Below are 24309 nucleotides of genomic sequence, written 5' to 3' on the forward strand. Positions count from 1 at the left end.
GTAGAAAAAACTAAAAAAAATGAAACCAGAGATGTTATTGAAAATCAAGGAAGAAGTTAAAAAGTAATTTGATGCAGACTTTTTAAAAGTGGCAAAATATCTTGAATGGGTAGCTAATATAGTACTTGTTCCCAAAGAGGATAGAAATGTACGAATGTGTTTAGATTATCAAGATTTAAATAACGTTAGCCTAAAGGATAACTTCCTTCTGCTTCATATAGATACACTGTAGACAATATGGTTCGGCATTTAATGTTCTCTTTTATGGATGGATTTTTTTTACTATAATAAGATAAAGATGGCCTAAAATGATATGAAAAAGACCATATTTATCACTACGTTAAAAACTTTCTGCTATAAAGTTATGCCTTTTGGACTGAAAAATGTCGGGATAACTTATCAAAAAACTATGGTAACCCTTTTTCATGATATGATACATAAAGAGATTGGAGTGTATGTGGATGACATGATTACCAAATCCCAAAAAAGAGAGGATCATGTAGTCAATCTCAAAAATTATTTGAAAAGTTAAAAAAGTTACAGCTCAAACCAAATTCTATCAAATGTACATTCGGAGTGGGGTCAGAAAAGTTGTTAGGATTTGTAGTCAGTGAAGGAGGAATAGAAGTTGACCAGGATAAAATTTGGGCCATCTAGAATCTATCCTCTTTAAGTACACAAAAGGTGGTTCGCGACTTTTTAGGTAGATTGAACTACATTTTTTGGTTCATTTCTCAACTCACTCTTAAATACGACCCCATTTTCAAACTCTTTTGGAAGAATAATCCTAGGGAATGGAATGAATAATGTCAAAAAGTTTTCGATAAGATCAAGCAGTACTTATTAATTTTTTCAATATTAGCACCCTTTGTTTCAAAAAAACCACTGATTATATACATAGTGGTACAGAAGGGATCAATGGGCTGTGTGCTGGGCCAACAAGATAAATTTGACAAGAAAGAGAGAGTTATTTCTTACTTGAGCAAAAAATTCATAGAGTATGAGTCCAAGTATTCATCACTAGAGAAAATGTGTTATGCTTTAGGTTGGACAACTAAAAGATTTAGGCAATATATGCTCTACCACACCACTTGGCTCATAGCTAAACTAGATCCCATCAAATACATCTTCAAGAAACCATCACTATAAAGAAGAATCACAAGATGGCAAGTGATACTTTCTGAATATAACATAGTATATATAAGCCAAAAAGTAATCAAAAGAAGTGTTATTGCTAAATTCTTGGCAAATATGACTGCTGATGATTATGAGCCTATGAAGCTTGATTTTTCAGATGAAGAACTAATGGCCATTTCGGAGTTAGAAGAAGATAAAGATGAGAAAGAGATATGGAGAATGTATTTTGATAGGGCTACCAATGCTATGGGACATGAGATCGTAGCAATTTTAATATCTTTAAAGAAGCACTACTACCCCATTACAACAAGATTGAATTTCAACTGCACCAATAATATAGTCGAATATGAGGCTTGTGTTATAGGGCTGCATGCTACTTTGGATAAGAAAATTGAAACATTAAGAGTGTTTGAGGATTCAGCTCTAGTTATTTATCAACTAAAAGGTGAATAGAAAATAAAAGATTTCAAATCCATCCCTTATCACAAATACATCTTAAAGCTATACAAATAATTTAAAGTAATTCAATTTGAACACTTACCTAAAAAAAAAATCAGATTACATATGCCTTGGCTACATTGGCTGTAATGGTATAGATTGGTGATACTATAAGAATTCAGCCTATCAAATTAGATATTAAGGATGTGTTAGTCCATTATGCTATCTTGGAAGGGGAAGAGGATGGCCACCCATGGTACCATGATATTATGTGATATTTAAAGAATCGGTAGTACCTAGATCAAGTAATCAAAAATGATAAAAAAATCTTGAGAAGGTTAGTTATGGGATTCTTCTTGGACGGTAAAATTTTGTACAAACAAGGTAAAAACGAAGTGTTATTATGTTATGTAGACACTTCTGAGGCCAGAAAGATTATTGAGAAAGTTCATAATAGCGTATGTAGAGCACATGTAAATGGGTATATAATGGTAAGACAAGTTAGGCGAGCTAGATATTACTGGTTAACAATGAAAAAAGATTGCATTGATTATGCTAAAAAATACCACAAATGTCAGATTTATGCTGATAAGATTCATGCTCTGCCTAGTCTTTTACATGTCATAGCACCTCATTGGCCATTTTTTATGTAGGGTATGGATGTCATTGGTCCTATTACACCAAAGACCTCAAATAGGAATAGATTTATTTTTATGATGATTGATTATTTCACTAAGTGGGTCAAAGCTACCTCTTTCACAATTGTGACAAGATCAGTGGTCTATAAATTCATTAAAAGAGAAATAATTTACAGATATAGGCTCTCAAAAAGAATCATCTCAGATAATGTAAAGAATTTAAATAGTAAGATGATACAAAAAGTATGTGTTCAGTTCAAAATCAAACACTATAATTCATCTCCATATCGTCCAATAATGAATGGGGAAATGAAAGCTGCAAATAAGAACATCAAAAGGATTTTGGAGAAGATAATTGAAATATACAAAGACTGGTATAAGAAATTATCTTTTACTCTACATGCATATCAAACTTTTATGCGTACCTTTACTAGGGTAACTCTTTTTTTCTTGTTTTATGTGGTGAAAGCTGTATTGCTAGTAGAACTAAAAATCTCATTGCTAAGGGTCTTAAAGGAAGTGGGATTAAAAGAAGCTAAATAGATTTAAAAGCATTATGAGTAATTAAACTTTATTGAAGAGAAAAGATTGACAGCACTGTGCCATAGCTAATTATACCAAAAGAGAATGATGAGAGCTTATGACAAAAAGGTCAGACTTCGTCAGTTCCAAGAAAGAAAGTTGGTATTGAAAAGAATACTTTCAAATCAGCATGATGATAGAGAGAAATGGACCCTGAATTAGAATGGACCATATGTTGTAAAAAGAGTCTTTTTAGGAAGAGACTTAATCCTGTCAAAAATGGATAAAGATGAACTTCTTGGTTCTGTTAATTTTGATGTAGTGAAGGAGTACTTTACTTAACAAAAAAAAGAGTTCAAATTGAAAATTCGAAAAGACAGCTTGAATCATAAAAAAAATAAAATAAAATATAAAATATAAAATATAAAAAAGGGTTTAAGTTGAAAACTCGAAAGGGCGACTTGGATCTAAATAAAGAGGTTCGGGTTAAAACCCTGAAAGATAGCTTGAATTGAATAGAGTATGGCATCACTTGAAAGGCATACTAGGGACAGTGAATTTCGAAGAGCTTTGAGGTGTCGGGACATCATATCTTGATTGAATTTTTAAAGAAGATCCAAAAATTATTGTCTTGGTTATCTAACATTTGTTTTAGGGCACTGCTACCCCAAATAGTCGCTTCTGTGCATTTTTTTTATTTCCACACCATCATTTATAATTGATTATCCAAATAAATGAAAACTATCTTATTATTCTCTTAGTCCTATACATTGCCCTTTTTTTTTATACCTTACAATGAATGTAAGAAATGCATAATTTGCATCTCACATTTTAAAATTGGGATAGTGATTAATAATTAAATAAAATCATAAAAAATGTGTGTTATTTTAAAAGTTTAAAAGAGAAAAAAACCAAAGATGAGCTCATTTCAAAATAAGAGCAAAATAGCTTCTATATCCCTCTTAAGGATAATGATAAATATTCAGGCTGTTGAAAGATGGTTTCTTTGTCAAAGATGTGTATTTAGGTTGGTGAAAGATGGTTTCTTTACCAAAAACATGCATTCAGGATGATTTTTTTGCTAAAATGTATAGTGAAGATAAATATTTAGGATAAAGAATGGTCATTTTTTTGCTAAAGAGGTGCAAAAATAAGAATGAAAAGGCCTTAGTATCATAATTGATGTTTCATTTACATTCTAGATAGGACACACACTTACATTATTCACTCACTTGATCTTAGCTCAGTCCATATCACTTTTTATGATTCGTGATTTCATCTTGATCATTTATTTTTTACCTTAACTTGATCTTGGTCATTTTATTTTAACTTGTGATTTCATCCCGATCACATGATTCGTGGTTTCATCTCGATCATTTATTTTTTATCTCGACTTGATCTTTGTCACTTTATTTTGATTTGTGGTTTCGTTCCGATCACTTGATTTGTGGTTTCATCCTTATCATTTATTTTTGACTTCGACTCAATCTTGATTACTTTATTATGACTCGTGGTTTCATCTCGATCACGTGATCTTAGCTCAGTCCAAATTATTTCTTATGATTTGTGATTTCATCCTAATCATTTATTTTCGACATTAACTCGGTCTTAGTCGCTTTATTTTGACTTATGGTTTCCTACAGGTTACATGATTCGTGGTTTCGTTTCGATAATTTATTTTTGACATTGACTCAATCCCGATCACTTTATTTTGACTCATGATTTCGTCTCGATTATGTGATCTTGACTCAGTCAAGATCACTTTTTATGATTCATGATTTCATCCTAATCACTTATTTTTAACCTCAACTTGATCTCGGTCACTCTATCTTGACTTATGATTTAGTCCCGATCACTTGATCTTGGTTCAATTTAGGTCATTTTGTAAATTCAAAGATCGTACTTGATGTGACTTGAATAGAATGGGTGTCTAGATCTTTGCAACATCCATGTCTAACAAAAATGTGTAAAAAGGGACAGCTATAGATACCCACTTATGTTTGAGCCAAGTAGATCCATTGATGTCTAGACCTAACAAGGCTCATTTGTGTCCAGGCTCGATTAGGCCCATTGACATACAGGCCTGATTAGGCCCATTGATGTCCAGGCTTGATCAAGCCCATTGATGTCTATGCTCGATTAGATCCATTAGCATTTAAGAAAATTAGGCCTATCCTTGCCCAGGTCCAATTAGATGGTTTTTAAGTTGATTATATTATATCATATTGTTTTTTTTATTTTTTTTCATTTTTTTTATTTTTTTTTCCTTTATTGCTTTCTTTTTCTGTTTCAATCTACACATGCACAAAAGAGTGAATCATGATCAGAATCCCTTGGTCAAATTCAATCAATGATTGCTAAAATTTTAGATTTAAAATCTTATCTGGACAGAATACAATCCCAGAATTCAAGCCTAGGATTGATTCTATCCATTTCCTAAAATCATTCTTAAGGCTGCCTAGAAATTGGACTAATTTCTATAGAGAAACACAGAGGAATTTGGATAAAAATTTTTTGAAAAAAGGTCTAGAAAAATTTTGGTAGTAAAGGTTTTTGGAATTTGAAAGTTGGGATTCAAGGTTTAATTCGAAGTTCTGGGTGTGATTTTAGGTTTCTGGAGGTGAATTTAAGGTTACAAAAGGTTTGGGGAAGGTTTAGAGCTATTAGAGAATTTTTTTTTGGATTTTCTTTGAATTTTTCTAGGTTTTTTTAGGTTTTTTGAAGAACTTTGAATTTTTTGACAAAATTTTTCGACAAAGGTTAAAGTTTCCGATAATATTTCCAATCAAATTTTTAGAATTCGACATGTTTTTTAGAAATCGATGGGTTTTCTAGTTTTCAGTTGAATTTTTTGGTGACATTCTCAGAAACCGGTGAGATTCTCAATTTTTGATTGAATTTATCGGTGAATTTTCTAAAGAGAAGGCAGAGAAAAAAATGATTAGAAAGAGACAGGAGAAGGCTTCTGAAAGAAAACGCTGAAACTTGACTTTTATACTGCAGCTGAACAACATCATTTCGAATAAGTTAAGATCCGAACGTAGACCCTGTAACCCATGTACAGAGCCGCGCTCTAACTCGACCCGATTGCATGTTTTTTTTAGATTTTTATTTTATTTTATTTTAACCTATTTTTATTATGTTCTAGTTTTACTTTAAAAAAAGGAAAAAAAATTATTTCTGCCACTTCCATTACAAAAGAATATATAAAGAAATAAAAAGTTATTCTTTTAAAAAAAATCTTTCAAAAAAAAAGAAAAAAAAGTTTTAAATAGACAATAATAATTTTTATCCTCTAAACTATTTGAGATTGCTTTGAGGTGAGCTCTACCAAATTATTGGGAGGCTTCATTAATTTTTTTGAAAAAATTAATAAATTCGACGACGAAACCTCTTCAGAGTGGGACACTAGTTTTCATGAATACTTTTGAGGTGAGAGAATTATCCTAGATTGCTATCAAACTATTGAGACAATTTTAGGGTTAATTTTTAATATTAAATTATTCGGTAAAAATTATAAAAATGATCAAAGCTTGGATAATTCGAAATCAAATGGGTACCATCCTTTGGATAGGCATTGTAAGGGTGCTATAACCTTTTCTATGCGTAATTGACTCCCGAACTTAACATCTATTTTGTAGATAAGATTCAATCAAGTGGCCAATCTCACCTAGACAAAAGAGATTGGTGGTGACTCCTTTAATCTATGTCTAGCGGTAGGTCCATGAATCTATACATTATAACAAAGAGTACCATTTAAAGCTAACATTATTGTTAAAGCTGCCCAAAACTCTGACCGACGTTCAGCTAATAGCAACGAATACACTAATGTTAAAGCTATAATAAAAACTAACTGAAATGAGAGAGGTTCATCCTTTTTTCTTAGCACCTGAGGTGAAAGAGGCTCATCCTTCTTCATCGATCATAAAAAAGGTAAAGATTTCTATGATCTTTAAAGAAAGAAATTACACTTCACTGAATACCTCTTATGAGAGCCATTTAAAACTTTAGTCGATGTCCTGCTAATAGCAGATAAATACATTAATATTGAAGCTATAATGAAATATAACCGAAGAGTGAGAGAGGTTCATCCCTCTTTTTTGGCGGCTAAGGTAAGAGAAGCTCATCCCCCCTCATCGATCGTAAAAAAAGCAAAAATTTCTATGATCTTTCTCAAGAGAGAGATGACATAGGGCTAAAAGCTTCAGTGAAGAAAGAAGCTACACTATATTTAATACCTTCTATAAAAGGATTTTGATGCAAATTAAAAGAAATCCTAACCTTAGATGGCCTAAGCCATTAAGACATAACATATGGAGGGATCCAACAAAAAAAAAAACCTTTCATAAGGACATCGATCATAATACCGAAGATTGTGTTAACTTAAAAAATAATATTGAAGTTCTGATAAAACGAGGTCAGTTAAAGAGATTTATGGGACAAAAAAAATAAGACCAACTTAGAATGGAATACAAACAAGACCACAAAGCGCCCACCTAAGAAAAAAAAAAAAAACAGAGCAAAAAAGAAAAGATGCTCGAAGAGAAGAGTCGAATCAAGAAGTGGGTTGAGTTGACAATAGTAGGTCAATTACCGGAGTGATTAACATAATCACAAGAGGTAGCTTCATCTCGGTGAAAAAAAAGTTTAACCCGAGTATGGTAATAGTAGTAGACACCTTGGCCAAAAAAAAAAAAAACTAGAGAGACAAGTCGATCTCATTTAGCTAAAAAAATCTAAAAAGAATCCAACACCTATACGACGATGCTATAGTGATCCTAGCCTTAATGTATAACTATGTGGTTAAAAAAATTCTATTTGATAATGAGAGTTCGATCGATGTCATGTATTATGATTGTTTGAAGAAAATGGATATTGGTGAAGATCTATTGAAGTCGATCATCACCATATTAGTAAGGTTTAGGAATGAGCAGGTGTCCATAAGAGAAACTATCAAGCTCTCGATCTTCTTAGGGACTAAACCAAAAATAATTACCTTGATCATAGAATTCATAGTAATAGATGTCCCAATTGCCTATAACATGTTATTAGGTTGATCTAACAAGTTTATTATGTAGCTTATAGGCTTAGCTCCTTATTTAAAAGTAAAATGCTCAACATTTGAAGAGGTTGAAGAAGTTCAAAAAAACTAGTCCATAGCACGACAATGTTACATCACAATAATGAAGGGTAAGACTAAGAAGTATATAGACAGCTCGATTGATACCGAGGTTAAAAGCAAAGAAGAACTAACACAGATAATCAACAAGAAGTAATAAATCACCAAAAAAAAGCCTAGAACGTAAGACTAACCTGGGAGAAGCATGCTCTTAAGCTGCTCTGAGTTTCTGAGCACTGAAAAAGTTTAATTTTGTTCCATTTCTTGAATTTTTTTTGACAACATTAGAAATGATCGAGCTTTTAAGTTGGTGTAAATAATTTGACGTTACTTAGACCGAGCTAACATGCCGACCAAAATACAACATGAAATGAAGAATATACTTCACTTTTACTAATAAGTTTAATAAGTTCTTCAATATATTAATAATCACGTTAGGATCTATTTTTGTAAGAAATGATCCCTACCTAGTTGAACAAAAAGAGACAATTGATCAAATATTGGACTTGGACATAAACTAATCTTAGTCGATAAAAGACCTCATAACAATCTCGTTTTGGAATAATATTCCTTAAAAATACATGTAGATCGAAGCTAAGCTCTAACAAAAACCAATTGATTCAACTTATAAAAGATAATATTGATATGTTTGTTTGGACACCATTTGATATGCTTAAAATTGATACTGAAGTGATGGTCAACAAGTTACATACTAATTATTGCAAGCTAACTTTATCAGAGAGGTCTATTACTCTAAGTGGATGGCCAACATGATCATGGTTAAAAAGCATAGTAAAAAATAGAGAATGTGTGTAGACTTTACCAACCTAAATAAAGCTTGCTTAAAAAATAGCTTCCTTTGCCTTAGCATAAATAGATTAGTAGATGATAATGCTGAGCATGGTCTCTTCAGCTTCATGAATGCCTATTTCAGCTACAATTAGACCAAAATGTTAAAAGAATATGAGGATAAAACAAACCTTTATTATTAAGAAAAGCTTTTACTGTTACAAGGTCATACCCTTTGGATTGAATAATGCAGGGGCAACTTATCAAAGATTGGTGAACAAGGTGTTTAAAGACCATATTGGCTACAATATGAAGCTATATAGAAACGACATGATAGTCAATAGTAAGAGCTTAATCGAGCATTTGGAGGACCTCAAAGAAACTTTCAATACTTTGAGAAAGTATAATATGAGATTTAACTTGAGTACATATATTTTTGGGGTTACATCGTGCAAGTTCCTTGGTTATATGAGCAACCAAAAGGGAAAAAAAATGAACCATAAAAAGGTTCAAGCAATACTAGAAATGAAGGCATCGACCTCGATAAAAAAGTACAAAAGTTAATCAAAAGAATAGCTACGTTCAATTGATTTATTCTAGATTGACAAAACGATGTCTACTATTCTTCAAAATTTTCAGAAATGTTTTTGACTTCAAATGGACTTCTCAATGTCAAAAATTTTTTTATGAGCTCTAAGAGTTCTAATCTTCCCCACCTGTACAGAGAAAGAAACTTGGATAATGCCAATTAAAGCATACCTAACCACAAGAGTGTTACCCAATGAAATAGTCCAGGCTAAGGCATTAATGAAAAAGACCCTCAGTAAACAATGATCGAAGAAAAATTATATAAAAGATCTTTTAGCCTATCTTACTTAAGATGTGTTAATGAATAAGAGGCAGAGTATGTCCTGCGAGAAATCTACAAAGGAATATATAGAAGTTACCTTAGACCTTGGTCTTTGACTTATAAAGTGTTAAGACAGGCCTATTATTGGCCTATCATTAGGAAGGATACGATCGAACTGGTGAAGAGATGCAACAAGTGTCAAATATTTACCCACATGCAACATTTCTTCTCATCAAGCTCACTCCTATCATTAGCTCGTGGCCATTCATGCAATGGGAAATAGATGTCCTTGAACTATTCACCCCAACCATAGGTCAAAAGAGATTCATCTTAGTGGCAGTAGATTACTTCACAAATGGTTGGTAGCTGAAGCTTTAACCACCACCATGAAAGCACAAGTCAAGAAATTCATGTGAAAAAACATAGTCTGTAGATTTGAATTACCTTGATCTATAATAACGGACAATGACAAATAATTGAAAGTTCAGGGAATGGTGCTCAAAATTTTCACATCAACCTCAGGTTCACATCGGTTATTCACCCTTAGTCCAACAGGCAGATCGAAGTTACAAATAAAACAATATTAGAAGCTCTGAAAAAGAGGCTCCATGTAACTTGAGTTATATAAGCTTAACATATTCCCTTGTCTCGTACAACTTCCAGAATTGCACATACTTTCTAGATATGCCTAAAGTTCAGATGACATCTACGTGAATGGTGATTTTTATTTAATTGTTTTTGTTGCCCAGATTTTCATTCGGAGACAAAACCAACTCACTATCATGATGGAACGCCGTATACGGTGTAACCAATTAGTTTTCTTATTATTCTATTTAGCAGTGTCTGTATGCTTCAATTATGATCAGATTCATTGAAGATTGTACATTCCAGGGGAAACGGACCCACAGTTTGATTCCACATGGAAAAGTACATTCTATATAAACGAAAGATATGCATCGTAAAAAGAAGCAAATTTCTGTGATGTTTTCAGTATTGAAAGTGAGTTTTTTTCCCCGCAGCATCGGGTATTAGTTAAATTGGTCTGAAGTGCTCATTCAGGTCATGCAAGTTTCTCTTTCTTTTGTAGTAATCATTTGAGAATATCATCTCCTTTTTGACTGTTTTGCTGAAAGTCAATGATCAATATAAATTAGGGAGTTCTATTTTGCATTTGAAAACGACCCCAGCTGCATCTTCATCACAAGAGATCAGATTTCAGCGTATACTCATCACCTTCTTTTTCCAACGATTTGGCCCCAAAACTTATCCATTCCAAATAAGGATGTTCATTTGATAAGTTTGGTTAATTTAAAATCAAAATATTTAAAATTAAATTAAATTAAATTATTTTATTTTTGTTAATTGAAATAAATTTTTTAATTTTATAAATTAATTAACTGATATTAATTTAATTAATTCAATTAATTTTTTTATTAATTAAATAATAAAATTTATTAAGTTAAATTATATTTTTAATTTTTTATATTTAAAATAAATTAAATAAAATCATTCAATAAAAATATTAAAATATCAATATCAAATTAAAAATTTTAAAATAACTTGTAATAAAATAAACAATTTTATATAATTTCAGTTTTATATATAAGTTTTATTTTATTTAGATTAAAATTTAATTAAATTGATTTTTGAATTGAATTAATTAAAATTAAATTTTTTAAAATAATTTTCAATAATTAATCTAGAGTAATTCGTAGATCAATTAAGAATTAATGTATTCATTCAACACCAACCTAATTCCAACTGCACTACGCCGACTTTTGTGGCGGCGTAGAAGTTACCTTACCTGTGGCCTTAATCAATGATAGGAACTTCATCGAAATTGCTATTAACCAAAGCAGGCGCTGACATTTGGTGAATCAATGTCGATGTCATTTGTAAATTACTCAAACACCTTCCACTTTTATCAGACAAATTGACGTACGTTTGAATTGTTAGTTTGTTCTTCTCCCACACGTATAACAATGATTAATTTCACAAAACTTACATGCAGCCTTATAAGCAACAAGTTGTATCCTTAAGTATATCTGATTTACACCATTAAGTAACAATATGAAGGGCTTCCAGCTTGAATTTACATTTCCTGATTGTTAAATGTTGATGTTCTTCTCAATGTACAACTGTCTTTACCAACAAATTGATCATTACTTAACTCGGTCTGTTTACTTGTTAGATTTGAAATGATTAAAGCAACAATCTACGCGGAGGATATTTTCCCACATGCTGATGTGGCTGCATGACTATATTAATTCCTTGCACTGTTACGTTTGCGAAATATCAGCTCCTTTTTAATTTCTAAAAGCAGCTGCTAGGCTTTTTCCTGGAATCTTTTCGGAAGCTTTGTCGCCAAGAAGCAACTTGAAGAAAAGAGAAAAAGAAAAAGTCCGTGGGGACTATTGTCTATTTGACATATTATATATTCTCGCTTAACCGACCTTCCCATCTCATATATATATATATAAGTACCATGGTTCTCAATTCTCATCTATCTCTCAACTTCAATTCCAAAGACAAGATTTCTAAACCACCCAAATTAAAATGACGGTTAGTTACAACTCTCCCTCCCGCTCTCTGTGGCACCATTCTTTATATACTATAACTGCCATCATTTTAGATTTCGATCCTTTGATAATTTGATGGTTTCATATCTGATGATTCATCGTATAGAGATTATCAGAACAATACATTTTTTTTAAAAATTCTTTTGACCTTTTGTTTTTAGGAAATAAAGGCATGCCAATAATATTGAGTGATGCTATCTTTTCCTTATAGCACAAAGTAGCTAGTATAACATGATTTTTTTTTTCTCTGCAGATGGTAGAGATGAGAGTAAACATGGACTGCGAAGGCTGCGCCTCCAAGATAAAGAAAGCTCTTGGAAAACTCAAGGGTATGTTCAACTTTCATGCATTGGGGGGGGGGGGGGGGGGGGGGGGGTTTCACGTTTTCTTTCTTTAATTTTCTTAAGCAGAGTTGTTAGTATTAAACTGATTATAGTCTGCAAACTTCTGAAGCCTTAAATGATAACGGTAATGGCTTTATATGGGTATTTACTTTCAGGAATAGACAGTGTAGACATAGACATGGACATGCAAAAGGTAACAGTAATGGGTTGGGCAGCGTCAGACCAGAAGAAGGTCCTGAAAACAGTGAGGAAAACAGGGAGAAGAGCAGAGCTGTGGCCATATCCCTATAACCCTGAGAATCAATTTTACTACGAATACTATCAAAGCCAACCTACGATTAATTACCATGCAACTGGACGTTCATCATCCTACAACTACTACAAGCATGGCTATGATGGTCATGATCATGGTTACTATCAGCTACCGCCTTATTCAACTCTTGTTGATGTACAAGCCAGCTCTATCTTCAGCGATGAAAATCCTCATGCTTGCTCCATAATGTGAGCTATATATATATGTGTGTAAATAAACTAATAATGGCATTTTAAGCATGTGCGTAATTTTTTTTCCTTATTATTCAATTTCTTTTTGGGGTTCTAATTCCCTTCTAAGAATTGTATGAATTTTGTGTGTTGAAAAATTTCTTTGTACCTTCGGCTAGTATTTGTTTAGGTCCACTTCCGCTTTGCAAGTGCTATTGTTGCTCAACAATTTCAATTTCATTTTTTTTTTTTTTGGATAATTCCATCCAAATCCTTAAATTTTAAGCATAATTCAATTTAAATCAATTAGTTCAAAAAATAAACATTTTACTCCAAACTTTTTAATTAATAGGACAAGAAGATCTTTTTATCAGTTATCTCTTAATTATTTTGTTAATAATCTCATTAAAAGATTATTTTACCCCTAAAAAATTGATATCCTCAAATACTCACATAATATAATATTTTAAGATAACAATTTATTTTTATTTTTTCTCAAGATACATAAAATATATTAATAATGTGAACAAATTTTTTGAATGCAGTATATAAAAACAACTTACAATTATAAATATGATAATATTTAAATATATGAAAAATAAAAAGAATATATGAAGCATGTAACAATTTTAATCAAATCTTTTCTTTTTTTTTCAACCAAACATTTTTTCTTATTATATGCTATATGTTCTTTTTTTTTTTTTTTTTTGAATTTGTTCCATGTCAAAAAATTATTACATGTTTAAATATTCATTTTATTATACATATTTATATATTAGGATATTTATAATTATAAATTTTGTTTTTAGATATTGCAGCTAAAATTTTTTATATATTATTAATATATTTTAAGAAAAATAAAAAAATTATTATTATAAATTATTGTTTTATGTGAGTATTTTAAGATATTGATTTTTCAAGATTAGAAAAGTCTTTTAATGAACATATTAACATAATAATTAAGAGATAACTTGACAGCAAAAATTTTTTATTTTATTAATTAAAAAATTTGAGATGAGGTATTCATTTTTTAAATTAATAAATTTGTGTTAAATTATGCTTAAAATTTAAGAATTTGAATGAAATTTACTCTCTTTTTTTTTAATGAGGAAAAAACTTTTATGATTTTTCTTGTTCAATCTTCAATATGAGTACTAAATTAGCTTTTATCCTTAACTATCTTTCGAGTTTCAGTATATGTATAAAACACTTGAAAATTAGTATCCGTAAATTGGACAAAAATTAAAAAAAAAAAATATATATATATATATATATATATATACTTGTAACTGAATCTCAATCTTATTAAAAACATTAATTTTTTTTATTTATACTTAGCGGTGAAATTTGAGTTTTAAGTATGATAGTGGTTAAAAAATATAAAAAAAACTTAAAAATAATTTTTTATTAAAAATATTAAAAATTTTATTTATTTTAAATTCTATCTAATTTTACAAATTTAGGCCCGATAGCCCACCTAAATACTGACATGTAGCCATCATTTGTTTTTTCTTGCAAACTTCATAAAAACACCACTCGCATAAACAAACTATTACGGCCCAAACTCCCTAAAACGACCTCGTAACATCGTCTAATTTAATGAAGAGCCTAAACCACTCCCCAAATATCGCGTGGGTCATTCATATTCTAAATCAAGCCGGTCAGTCCTGTCTTGTCCCCGCTTCCTCCATTTTTGCCCATCTTAGTTGGTCCTCCCCAGCCAACCCCCCCTCCCTAAAGAAAAACAACCATCTTCTACCTCGCTTCTCAGTTCTCGTTCTTTTTCTACTTCTTGTAAAAAAAATTTCTTTCACTCAGTCATGGATTTCTCCAAAGAACGTGAAAACCTTGTTTTCATTGCCAAGCTCTCTGAACAAGCCGAACGCTTCGAAGGTCCGATCTAACCAAATAAAGCCTTAAACTTTAGTTCTTTTTTCTTTTTGTGACTTTAACATTTGAAACTATGGATTTTTTTTTTTGTGTCACAGATATGGTAGGTGCTATGAAAAAAGTAGCGGAGCGTGATGTGGAACTAACCGTAGAGGAACGAAACCTGCTCTCAGTTGGGTACAAAAACGTGATCGGTGCTCGAAGAGCATCGTGGAGGGTCTTATCTTCGATTGAGCAAAAGGAAGAGACCAAAGGGAATGAGCAGTGTGTTAAGCAAATCAAACCGTACAGGCAGAAGGTGGAACTGGAGTTGTCCGATATTTGTAAAGATATTATGAGTGTGATCAATGAGCATCTCATTCCTTGTTGCGTGGAAAGAGAGTCTACTGTGTTTTATTATAAAATGTTGGTATCTTTGTTGGGTTTCTTTTGTTTGATTGATTATTGGTGGTTTTTCTGAAGTTTTTTTTTTTGGTTTTGTTTGGTTGCAGGAAAGCGGATTATTATCGATATTTGGCAGAGATTAAGATGGGTGATGAGAGGAAAGAGGCTGCTGATCAGTCCATGAAAGCATATCAGGCAAGTTTATTGTGGTTCACTTATGTTTAAATTGGCTTAAATGAGGAATTTTGACTTATAAAATGTTGGTTGTTTTATGGAGATATAAAGAGGTTGGTTGTTAAATGAACATTTTTAACTCATAAATTGTTGGTTGGTTGTTGTATTTTCCTCAAATTATGTGAAGTGAAGGGTAAATAAAAGTAGGAAAATGGCATTGCTTGCTTGCATCTTTTTTGCACCCATTTCGCTTTCCCCATTCTTGGGAGAAACTCTTGATGGTCAAGACTATGTTTGCGGGGTAAGACAGAGGTGGAGTTTCTCAGGTGAAATTTACACGTTATTTCATTTTTTCTCACCCTATACTTATGAAACAGACGTCATAAAGGAAGGGGGGTTTGAAAAAGAATATTCTTTGCACTTCTGTTTTCTTCAAAGGAAGCAAAGTCTGTCTCTCTCTCAGATTATTGCTATCCTGTTATGATGACTACTGAAACTATATTTGTTTGATTCCTTTTGCTGAGCTTGATAAGTTGTTTACCTTCTGATATGAAATTGTAAGATGGCTATAGCCTTTTTCAAAATCATGCCAAAGTTGATGAGTCTTATTTGCTTGCAGTCCGCAACTACTACAGCAGAAGCTGAATTGCCTCCGACACATCCGATCCAGTTGGGTTTGGCCTTGAACTTCTCTGTCTTTTATTATGAAATTATGAACTCTCCTGAAAGGTATGTTTGCTATTTCCTATGTATTAACTTTCTAGTTGAGCTATTTCTGTATACTTTTTAAAATCCATGTTACATTTTAAATTTGTATACTAGGGCCTGTCACCTTGCTAAGCAAGCTTTTGATGAAGCTATCTCAGATTTGGATACCTTGAACGAGGAGTCTTATAAAGATAGCACATTGATTATGCAGCTCTTGAGGGACAACCTTTCTTTATGGACTTCTGACATCCCAGAGGACGGAGGTAAATTTTAGATTTTGCACAAGAATGGTTTAACTCGATTTTGCCTCTTAATGTGATTTTGAGTTTGCAAATAGTTATGTGAGAAGTATCGTATTTCTGTAATTTAAAACCTTTCATTAACACTGATACCTTTGTAACATTTCACCTTTCTGTGTGTAATATAGCGGACAATTTTTACAATACATTGGCGGTTGTGGTCCAACTGTATTGATTAGTGCTTGATAGGCCTCATAAAATATTATATAATATTGTTTTTTTTATCAATATTTAAAGGCTGGTTGTTAGATTCATGGGTTTTTTTTTTCTTTTGTTAGTTTTGCTATAAATAGGTTCAAATGTGTTAGTTAATGGAGAGTTTTTGGAATGGGGAGTGAAATTTGTATGTCATGGTTTTACATCAAGCATCCAAGGTGAAAAATATTGTGTGACAATCAAATTAGAACATGACTTTGGTTTGGTTCAGTTATACAAATGCAATTGATGTTGGAGAAAAGGCAGTTCACGTTGGTTAAGCTAGAACAGGTCATATAAGTTTTTAAGGATTTAGTTGTTGTTAATTTTTCTAGCAATTCATGAAATGCCACAAACTATAGTTGATATCAGGTTTCAAGATAGTCAGTGAGTGAGCTCTTGTTATTGATATGTCTCAGATCTGGCTTTCTCCTAGTTTCTTTTTTTTTCTCTTGGAATTAGTACTTAACAGTGTCATTAATTTGTTTCATTACAGAAGAAGCTGCGAAGTTTGGTGCTGCTAAAACAGGAGACGGATAGGAATAAAGTTGTTTAAGGTTAGTTATTATTACAAGGAACAGTTCCATCATTAAAAAAGATTAAAAAAAAAAAGAAAAAGGAAATTTGTAGCTTGCAATTGTTTATATTTTTATCTATATTTATTTGTTTATGTTTATGTTTTGTGGCTGTTACAGTGGCTTGGGGCCTGTATCATCTAAGCCAGTATTACCTCAGTAAATCTAGGAGTTACCCATTTTTCAAGAGGGATTCAACTGTTTTCATCTTCTTAGTAGCATCCGTGGTGTATTAGTAACAATTGTTTGGTGTTTTCATTTTCTTAGTAGCGTCCGTGGTGTATTAGTAACAATTGTTTGATGTTTGGACTGTGGAGCGTCAATTACATTTTGCATTTTCTGGTCAAATTAGAAATGTTTTTCAGGATGCTCTTTCTGCTTTATTTGCACCTTTGTTCATTGAAAATCCAAATCCATTTGGATCGGTCAGTTGAAAAAGTTTGAGATTTACCTCACATGGTGGGCATGATTTTCTTTTTCTGTTCGTTTTTATTTTCTGTCTGAAACTGTTGAAAAATAGGGATCCTTTGCCAAACCACTTCAATTCCCACAAAAACAAGTATTTCTTCCAAAGGGCGAAGCCTATACTGCTTTGTGGGCCTAGTAGTATATTCAAGGCCAGTGAATTTAGCAGCTGGTGGCATCGAAAATGGGCTTTAAGCTGTAATAATTGTAAATTGTAAGGATTAGGCTGTGCTGGGCTGGATACTCCTATGAAGGCACAACGTCAATCGAGCTAACTTCATGATAAAATTAAGTGTATAAGAGAATTGTCAGAGAGTAAGGGAGAGATGAAGGGCTCTAAATATTTGTTCTACAAACAAGGGAGAAATGGCATCCTCATGAAAATAACTGTAACTGACTAGTAGCCTTTAGCCTTAATTTCCCATCCCTTATAAAAGTAACTTCTCTTGCTTCCATACAGTTATTTCTGGACATCGAATCTCCGTTTCTAGAACCAAAATAGAGAAAACAGGTGTAATGGCAAAATCTCTGAAGGCCATCTTCTTCCTTGCCTCCACCCTTTGCTTGTCATCCCTCATAGGCATTTGCTCATGCCGAAGCTCCCAAGCACTTCGTGGAAGGAAAGGTTTATTGTGACAACTGTCGTGCGCGGTTCGTAACCCGGATTTCCAAGTACATGGCAGGTAAACCACAATTTTTTTCTCTCTCTAGGCTTAATTTAATCTCAATCTTCCTTTTAAAATTTCAACAAATGTTTGATAAAATTATTCTCATAAATTGTGAGGTTTTTTAGGACACAAGATAACGCATTGGCGTAAACAGGTGCAAAGATGCGATTGGAGTGCAAAGTCCGTGAAGGCGGAAAGCTGACCTATGCCGTAGATGGTGTGACCGAAGCGTCGGGGAGCTACCATCTTAAGGTGGAAGGAGACCATGAGGAGGAGATTTGCGGGGTTGCACTCATAGAATCAAGCGACCCTGAATGCGCTGAGATTGACGAGGAAAATTAACTTAGGAAGAGTGCTTGGATTGTCCTCGCGAAAGACACTGGCATAAGCTCGGATATTCGCATTGCCAACCCTCTTGGATTCATGGAAAAGGAACATCTGCCTAAGTGCACTGAAGTCCTCTGAGAACTCGGAATCACCCCTTCTGGCCTCGTATAAATAAGGACATTCGTTGATGGCAAAACAAAGTGAAAGTTCATCCACGTACTGAATAAACCGAATTTTTTTCCCCAAATTTTTTGGCATGTCAAGTTGGCAATATCCTCTAGGCTAAGGACAGCCCCATACTTATTGAATGAAACTAGTACTCCTATTTATCATTTGATGAGTTTTGCAAGAAATAGTTTCCAAAAGTTTGCTATCTTGCTTGTAATGTGCTTATTGTTCAAAACAACTTAATTTTACAAGAAATTATTTGTGGGATTCTTATATAGATCTTGCATCTTGCTTTTAACCGGTGGAGATGTTCAAATACCATTGATTTTCATTATTGGACCGTAGATGATTAATTTGTGATTGGTTGGAGCTCATAATAGCTCCAAATCTTTGATTATTATTGGTGCCAAACTCCGACCTAAAGATATTCTTATGAATGTAAAAAAAAGAGACAGCTAGAGGTAAAAGCAAGGGATGTTTCCTGTATTTGCACTCCAACACAAAAGTCAGTAAATTTTATATCAGCAAGAGAGTGAGAAAGAGAGAGAAGTGAGTGGGATGAACTTGCCTTTATGGTGCCCAAGTCTTTATATTTATAGGTAAGTTGAGGGAAACCATAAAGGAAAAATTAAGACAGAGCCGAGCTGAGGTGGCATTGATCATGTATGTCAGGTTGGCACAAATAACAAAGATACCCCTGGTTATTTGTTAAAGGCTTTAAGAGGGAAAAAGATCATTATATCTTTTGAACCATCAAATGCCCCTAACACTCTGTCTTCCTATTAGGCGGTCTGAGTATCAAATTGCCAAATTTATTAACGACATCTCTGGTGTGGGATAGATTGGTTGAAGGAATAGATTGGCATCTTGGTTCATCAAAGGCCGACATTGTAGGGGAAGATCAATTTTGGACGATGATTAGCTTTGAGCCACGGTCTGACCTAGCGGTTATTCGATCTCACGCGTGTGTTCTGCATTAAGTGTATAATCGATTTAAAGATTGTCGAGATGATAATTGTTTGGGGTGATTCGAGATTAGTTTTGGAGTTCGTCTGGCCGTGGTGAGACTTGTATTTTCTTTCAAAATTTTAGATTTAAGCCTCTATTTTAGACTCTGAAGGTGAATCAGGCTTTCAGTTTACCTCTAAAGCTTCAATTTTTTTAAGTACCATGTCACATTTCTTGATGTGCTTACAACGAACCCTTTTATTATAATAATTGGCTACCTTTTGTTGGTAGGCTACAATCTGTATTACGGTTATGTTTTTTTGTTCTTCGACGAGGTTAAGGTCGACTCTAAATGCCCCTTCATTTTTTTCTTTCGATGTTAATTCAACTCTTAAGCTTAATAGGCCGATCTTAACCAACGTTACGACCTTTGTTCCAAATGTCTAGTGAAAGGGGGTTTCACTAGTGGGCACCCTCATGGTCATCCTCAAGGCCCACAGAACTCTTGATAATATTTTGTTGTACATCATTTGTTCATGGTCGTAGTCATAATAGGAGAAAGTTGGGTTCTAGAGCAATTAAGTACATTTTTATGGGATATTCATCAACTCAGAAAGGTTATAAATACTATTATCCTCTTACCAAAAAATTTAAAGTGCCTGTAGATATTACTTTTGAAGAAAGTACACCATTTTTTATTCAAACTTATCTTTAAAGGGAGATTTCATTCATGAAAAATAAGAATAAAGATTTCTTTTTACTTAACTTGACCTCTTCTTTAATATTTTCATCAATTAATTCTTCTGAGTCTAAACCTATTGTTTTCTCCTCAACATTTTCACTTATTAATTCTTTGGAATCTATATTTGTTTCTTTTGAGTTCAAGTCAAACATTAAATTTGAATTTGAACCCATTCCAAACATAGAAGATATGACAAAAGATAATATTATTCTTGATCTTATAAAAAAAATATAGGTGTACTCAAAAAGGGAAGTTTCAGCTCTTAATCCAATGTAAGTCCAAGAACTTGATCCTAAATCTAGAAATGAGATAACTATAGTCTTTCACTCTATTTCTTAAAATGCGTATAAATCTCCTAAAACTATAACTAGTGATTATGATATGTCTATTGCCATTATAAAATGAATCAGAGAATGTACTAACCATCTACTATATCTGATCTCTAATTTTGTGTCATTTGAAAAATTCTCACAATTCTACAAAAATTTCCTTGTGAACCTAAATATTATTTCTATTCCAACTAAATTATCCGAAGGATTATCTAGTGAGAAATTGAGGCAAGTCATGAAAATAAAAATGGAGGCCTTAAAGAAAAATAAAATATGGGAACTGATAAAGTTGCTTAAAGAAAAAAATCTAGTTGAGTGATAATGGATTTTTATTGTAAAATACAAAATGAAGGGTACTGTTAAAAGGTATAAGGTCAAGTTAGTGGCCAAAGGCCACACTCAAACTTATGAAGTAGATTATCAAAAAAATTTTGCTCCAGTTACCAAGATGAATATAGTTAAGATTTTGTTATCCTTGGTTACAAATTACAATTGGCAGCTTTAACAATTTGATGTAAAAAATATTTTTTTTCATGGTGATATGGAAAAAAAAAAATATATATATATATATATATATGAAGATTTCACCAGAATTTAGAGGTTATCTAGAAGCAAAAAAAGTATACAAGCTAAAAAAGGCTTGATATAGCTTTAAACAATCTTTTAGAGCTTGGTTCAAGAGATTTGTTAAAGTGATGCTAGTAATGAGATATAAGCAAAGTCAAGAAGATCACACACTATTTATCAAGCACTCAAATTTAGGAAGAACCACAATTCTATTAGTATATGTTGATGATATAATTATAATTAAAAATGATGAAAAAGAAAGATAATCTCTAAAGCAGTGTTTGGCTAGAGAATATGAGATAAAAAAGCTAAAAAAATTGAAGTTCTTCTTAGGAATTAAAGTAGCTCACTCACGGCATGGTATTTTCATCTCATAACAGAAATATGTGATAGATCCTTTGAAAAAAATTGAGAAGCTCGCATGTAAACCTGAAAATATTCTTATAGAGCCTAATCATAAACTTGGAGAAACTAATGAAGATATTATTATAGATAAAGAGATGTACCAAAAATTAGTTGAAAAACTCATTTATTTTTCACATACTAGACCTAACATAGCATATATTGTGAGTGTGATAAGTCAATTTATGGATAATACTAAAGAAGTGCACCTACAGGCTGTCTACCGTGTATTAAATTATTTAAAGGCTAATCTTGGGATAGATATCTTGTTTAAAAGAAATTTAGAGCTACTTCTGAAGGCATATATAGATACAAATTATGCAGGTTTGGTAACTGATAAAATATCCATCTCAAGCTATTGCACTTTCTTAGGTGGTAATCTTATGACTTAGAGAAGTAAAAAATAAAATGTGGTGACAAAATCAAATGCTAAAGCAAAGTTCAGAGTAATGGCACAAGGAATTTGTGAACTACTATGGTTAAAAATTATCTCAAAAGACTTGAAGATTAAGTGAGATAGACCAATGAGACTCTACTATGATAACAAGTCTGTAATAAGCACTGCACACAGTCCTATGCAACATGACAAAACAAAATACATTGAAGTAGTCTGACATTTCATAAAGGAGAAATTAGATAATGGGTTGATTTATTTGTACACTGTATGTATCAACTAAGAGTCAACTTGCATATATGTTGATTAAAGGTCTCGGCAACGTAACATTTCAAGAAATTATTTTCAAATTGAGAATGAAAAAGACCTATTCACTAGCTTGAAGGGGAATGTGAGAAAATATTTATTTATAACCAATTGTAATCTTGTAATCTGTATATTTATATTTGTATCTCTATAATTAAGTATTTGTATCCCTAGAATTAAAGATAAAAAATTAATATAGACAATCTCTCAATTATAAGGTCAATTTTAAAAAGATTTAATTTTCTAATTTACCCACTAAATAATTGTATATAAACTTAATATGCTTTTATAATTCTTAAAAGTAATTTTTCATTATACATTCAATTTTACTCTTAATTTTCACATAATTTTATATTTTATTTTTTTCACAGTTTCTATATATTGCTATTAGTCCTTAATCATCACCATCATTTGGGAAGGTGCAAGCTCCAATTTTTATCCACTTTTGCTAGCCTTGTTCAGACTGCAACTTGATCATGTGGAATAAATTTGGAACGCATTATCAGCTGCAAATCTGCCCATCAATTATATTAGTTGCCTTTCCCATCCTCTCTCTCTCTCTCTCTCTCTCTCTCTCTCTCTCTCTCTCTCTCTCTCTCTCTCTCTCTCTCTCTCTCTCTCTCTCAATTTTGGCACTAGGAACCTGATATATGGATGCAGGCCATACAGTTTTTGTTTGCTAGAATACAACACCTCTGCTAATGTGTAAAAGAACAAGAGAACCCGGACAATAACATCAAAAACGATGTAGATGATCAAGCATTAGATACAACTGGAAGAAAACAAAAACAAATTTACTAACTAGTAATTACAACTGCAGACAATGCGAGGAAGACAAATAGATTTCTTGAATCTATTTTCGACCCTAAAAATATAGATTTATAACACTAGTTATATATAGGTTGGATTCTTCAATATTTCTTGTCATTGAAGTGTACAACAAAGTGGCATTGCAGTGATACTGTGATACCAGCCCTCCCCCACCCCCCCCTTTTTTTCCCTACAACGGGATGTCAAATTCATCCTGATAAAATATGTGCCAAAACTGTTTATACATTTAAAAACGTTAACAGCAGGTTTAATGTGAAAAACCGCCTGGTGGCTAACACAATTCAATAAACCTCGATTTCCCCTTTAATTTTGTCATAAGTGTGAATGCAATGAGTATAAATAATCTCACTACTTCATGTTTAAGGTCACAACTGCAAGCAAGTGCAACAAAAACTTGAAGAAAAAAAAAGTTGAGAACTCCATTTATAATGGCAGATCGGAAGGAAGGAGGAATTGTCCAGAAAGGCCATGATAAGGGAATCTAAATGGCTATCGCTCTTCTCAAAGAGTTTGGACTCCCATTGGGACTTCTCCCTCTGGCAAATGCGATTGAAGTTGGTTTCGTAAGGAATACAGGTTACATGTGGATTGTGCAAAAAAAGAGGTCGAACATAACTTCAAGATGATCAGCAAGCATTGAAATTACCGGTTTTGTTGACAAGAAGCGGATCACAAAGCTTAAGGGTGTGAAGGCTAGGAAACTCATGCTGTGGCCTCCAGTGAATGAGCTTGTAGTGGATGACCCACCCACGGGAAAAATCCACTTCAAGAGCCTCGCTGGTGGGCAGTAAATGCACTGTCTAGCTATTGGGGAGCCACCAGATTCCAGTGATTGTTGTCAGTTCACAACCCACCTAGCCTACCCTTTAGCAGCTATGCGCTTTGCTACTTAATGTATTACATACCATGCAATTCCCTTGATATAGACCGGTGCACTTCTCATGCCAGTAATCAACAGAGAAAAATAAAACCAAATGAATTTATTTTTCAGTGGTTACTCCAAATTCAATTTCAACAAAAAACAGCCATGCAATCCTT

General features: G+C 32.6%; 2 protein-coding genes and 1 pseudogene across 3 annotated transcripts; all 3 read left to right on the forward strand.

Annotated features, from left to right (window-relative positions):
• The first annotated feature begins 11926 nt into the window (after positions 1 to 11926).
• LOC111318701 (heavy metal-associated isoprenylated plant protein 28-like) lies at positions 11927 to 13077 on the forward strand. Its single transcript, XM_022921576.2, has 3 exons — positions 11927 to 12055; positions 12326 to 12401; positions 12572 to 13077. Exons 1-3 carry the CDS (start codon positions 12050 to 12052, stop codon positions 12919 to 12921), a joined length of 432 nt encoding a protein of 143 aa, XP_022777311.1. The 5' UTR covers positions 11927 to 12049; the 3' UTR covers positions 12922 to 13077.
• A 1426-nt stretch (positions 13078 to 14503) lies between these two features.
• LOC111274975 (14-3-3-like protein D) lies at positions 14504 to 17579 on the forward strand. Its single transcript, XM_089755619.1, has 7 exons — positions 14504 to 14792; positions 14888 to 15194; positions 15281 to 15368; positions 15967 to 16076; positions 16170 to 16318; positions 17046 to 17106; positions 17245 to 17579. The coding sequence occupies exons 1-6, from the start codon at positions 14720 to 14722 to the stop codon at positions 17087 to 17089; spliced, it is 771 nt and encodes a 256-aa protein (XP_089611745.1). The 5' UTR covers positions 14504 to 14719; the 3' UTR covers positions 17090 to 17106; positions 17245 to 17579.
• A 470-nt stretch (positions 17580 to 18049) lies between these two features.
• Positions 18050 to 18755, forward strand: LOC111274976 (olee1-like protein pseudogene; annotated as a pseudogene). The gene is made up of 2 exons (XR_016334013.1): positions 18050 to 18272; positions 18412 to 18755. The product of XR_016334013.1 is annotated as an olee1-like protein pseudogene (transcript).
• The last annotated feature ends 5554 nt before the right edge of the window (positions 18756 to 24309 follow it).

The sequence above is a fragment of the Durio zibethinus genome, chromosome 26 (genome assembly GCF_047325235.1).
Source record: "Durio zibethinus cultivar Kanyao isolate XHJ-2024 chromosome 26, ASM4732523v1, whole genome shotgun sequence".
Classification (NCBI taxonomy): Eukaryota; Viridiplantae; Streptophyta; class Magnoliopsida; order Malvales; family Malvaceae; genus Durio; species Durio zibethinus.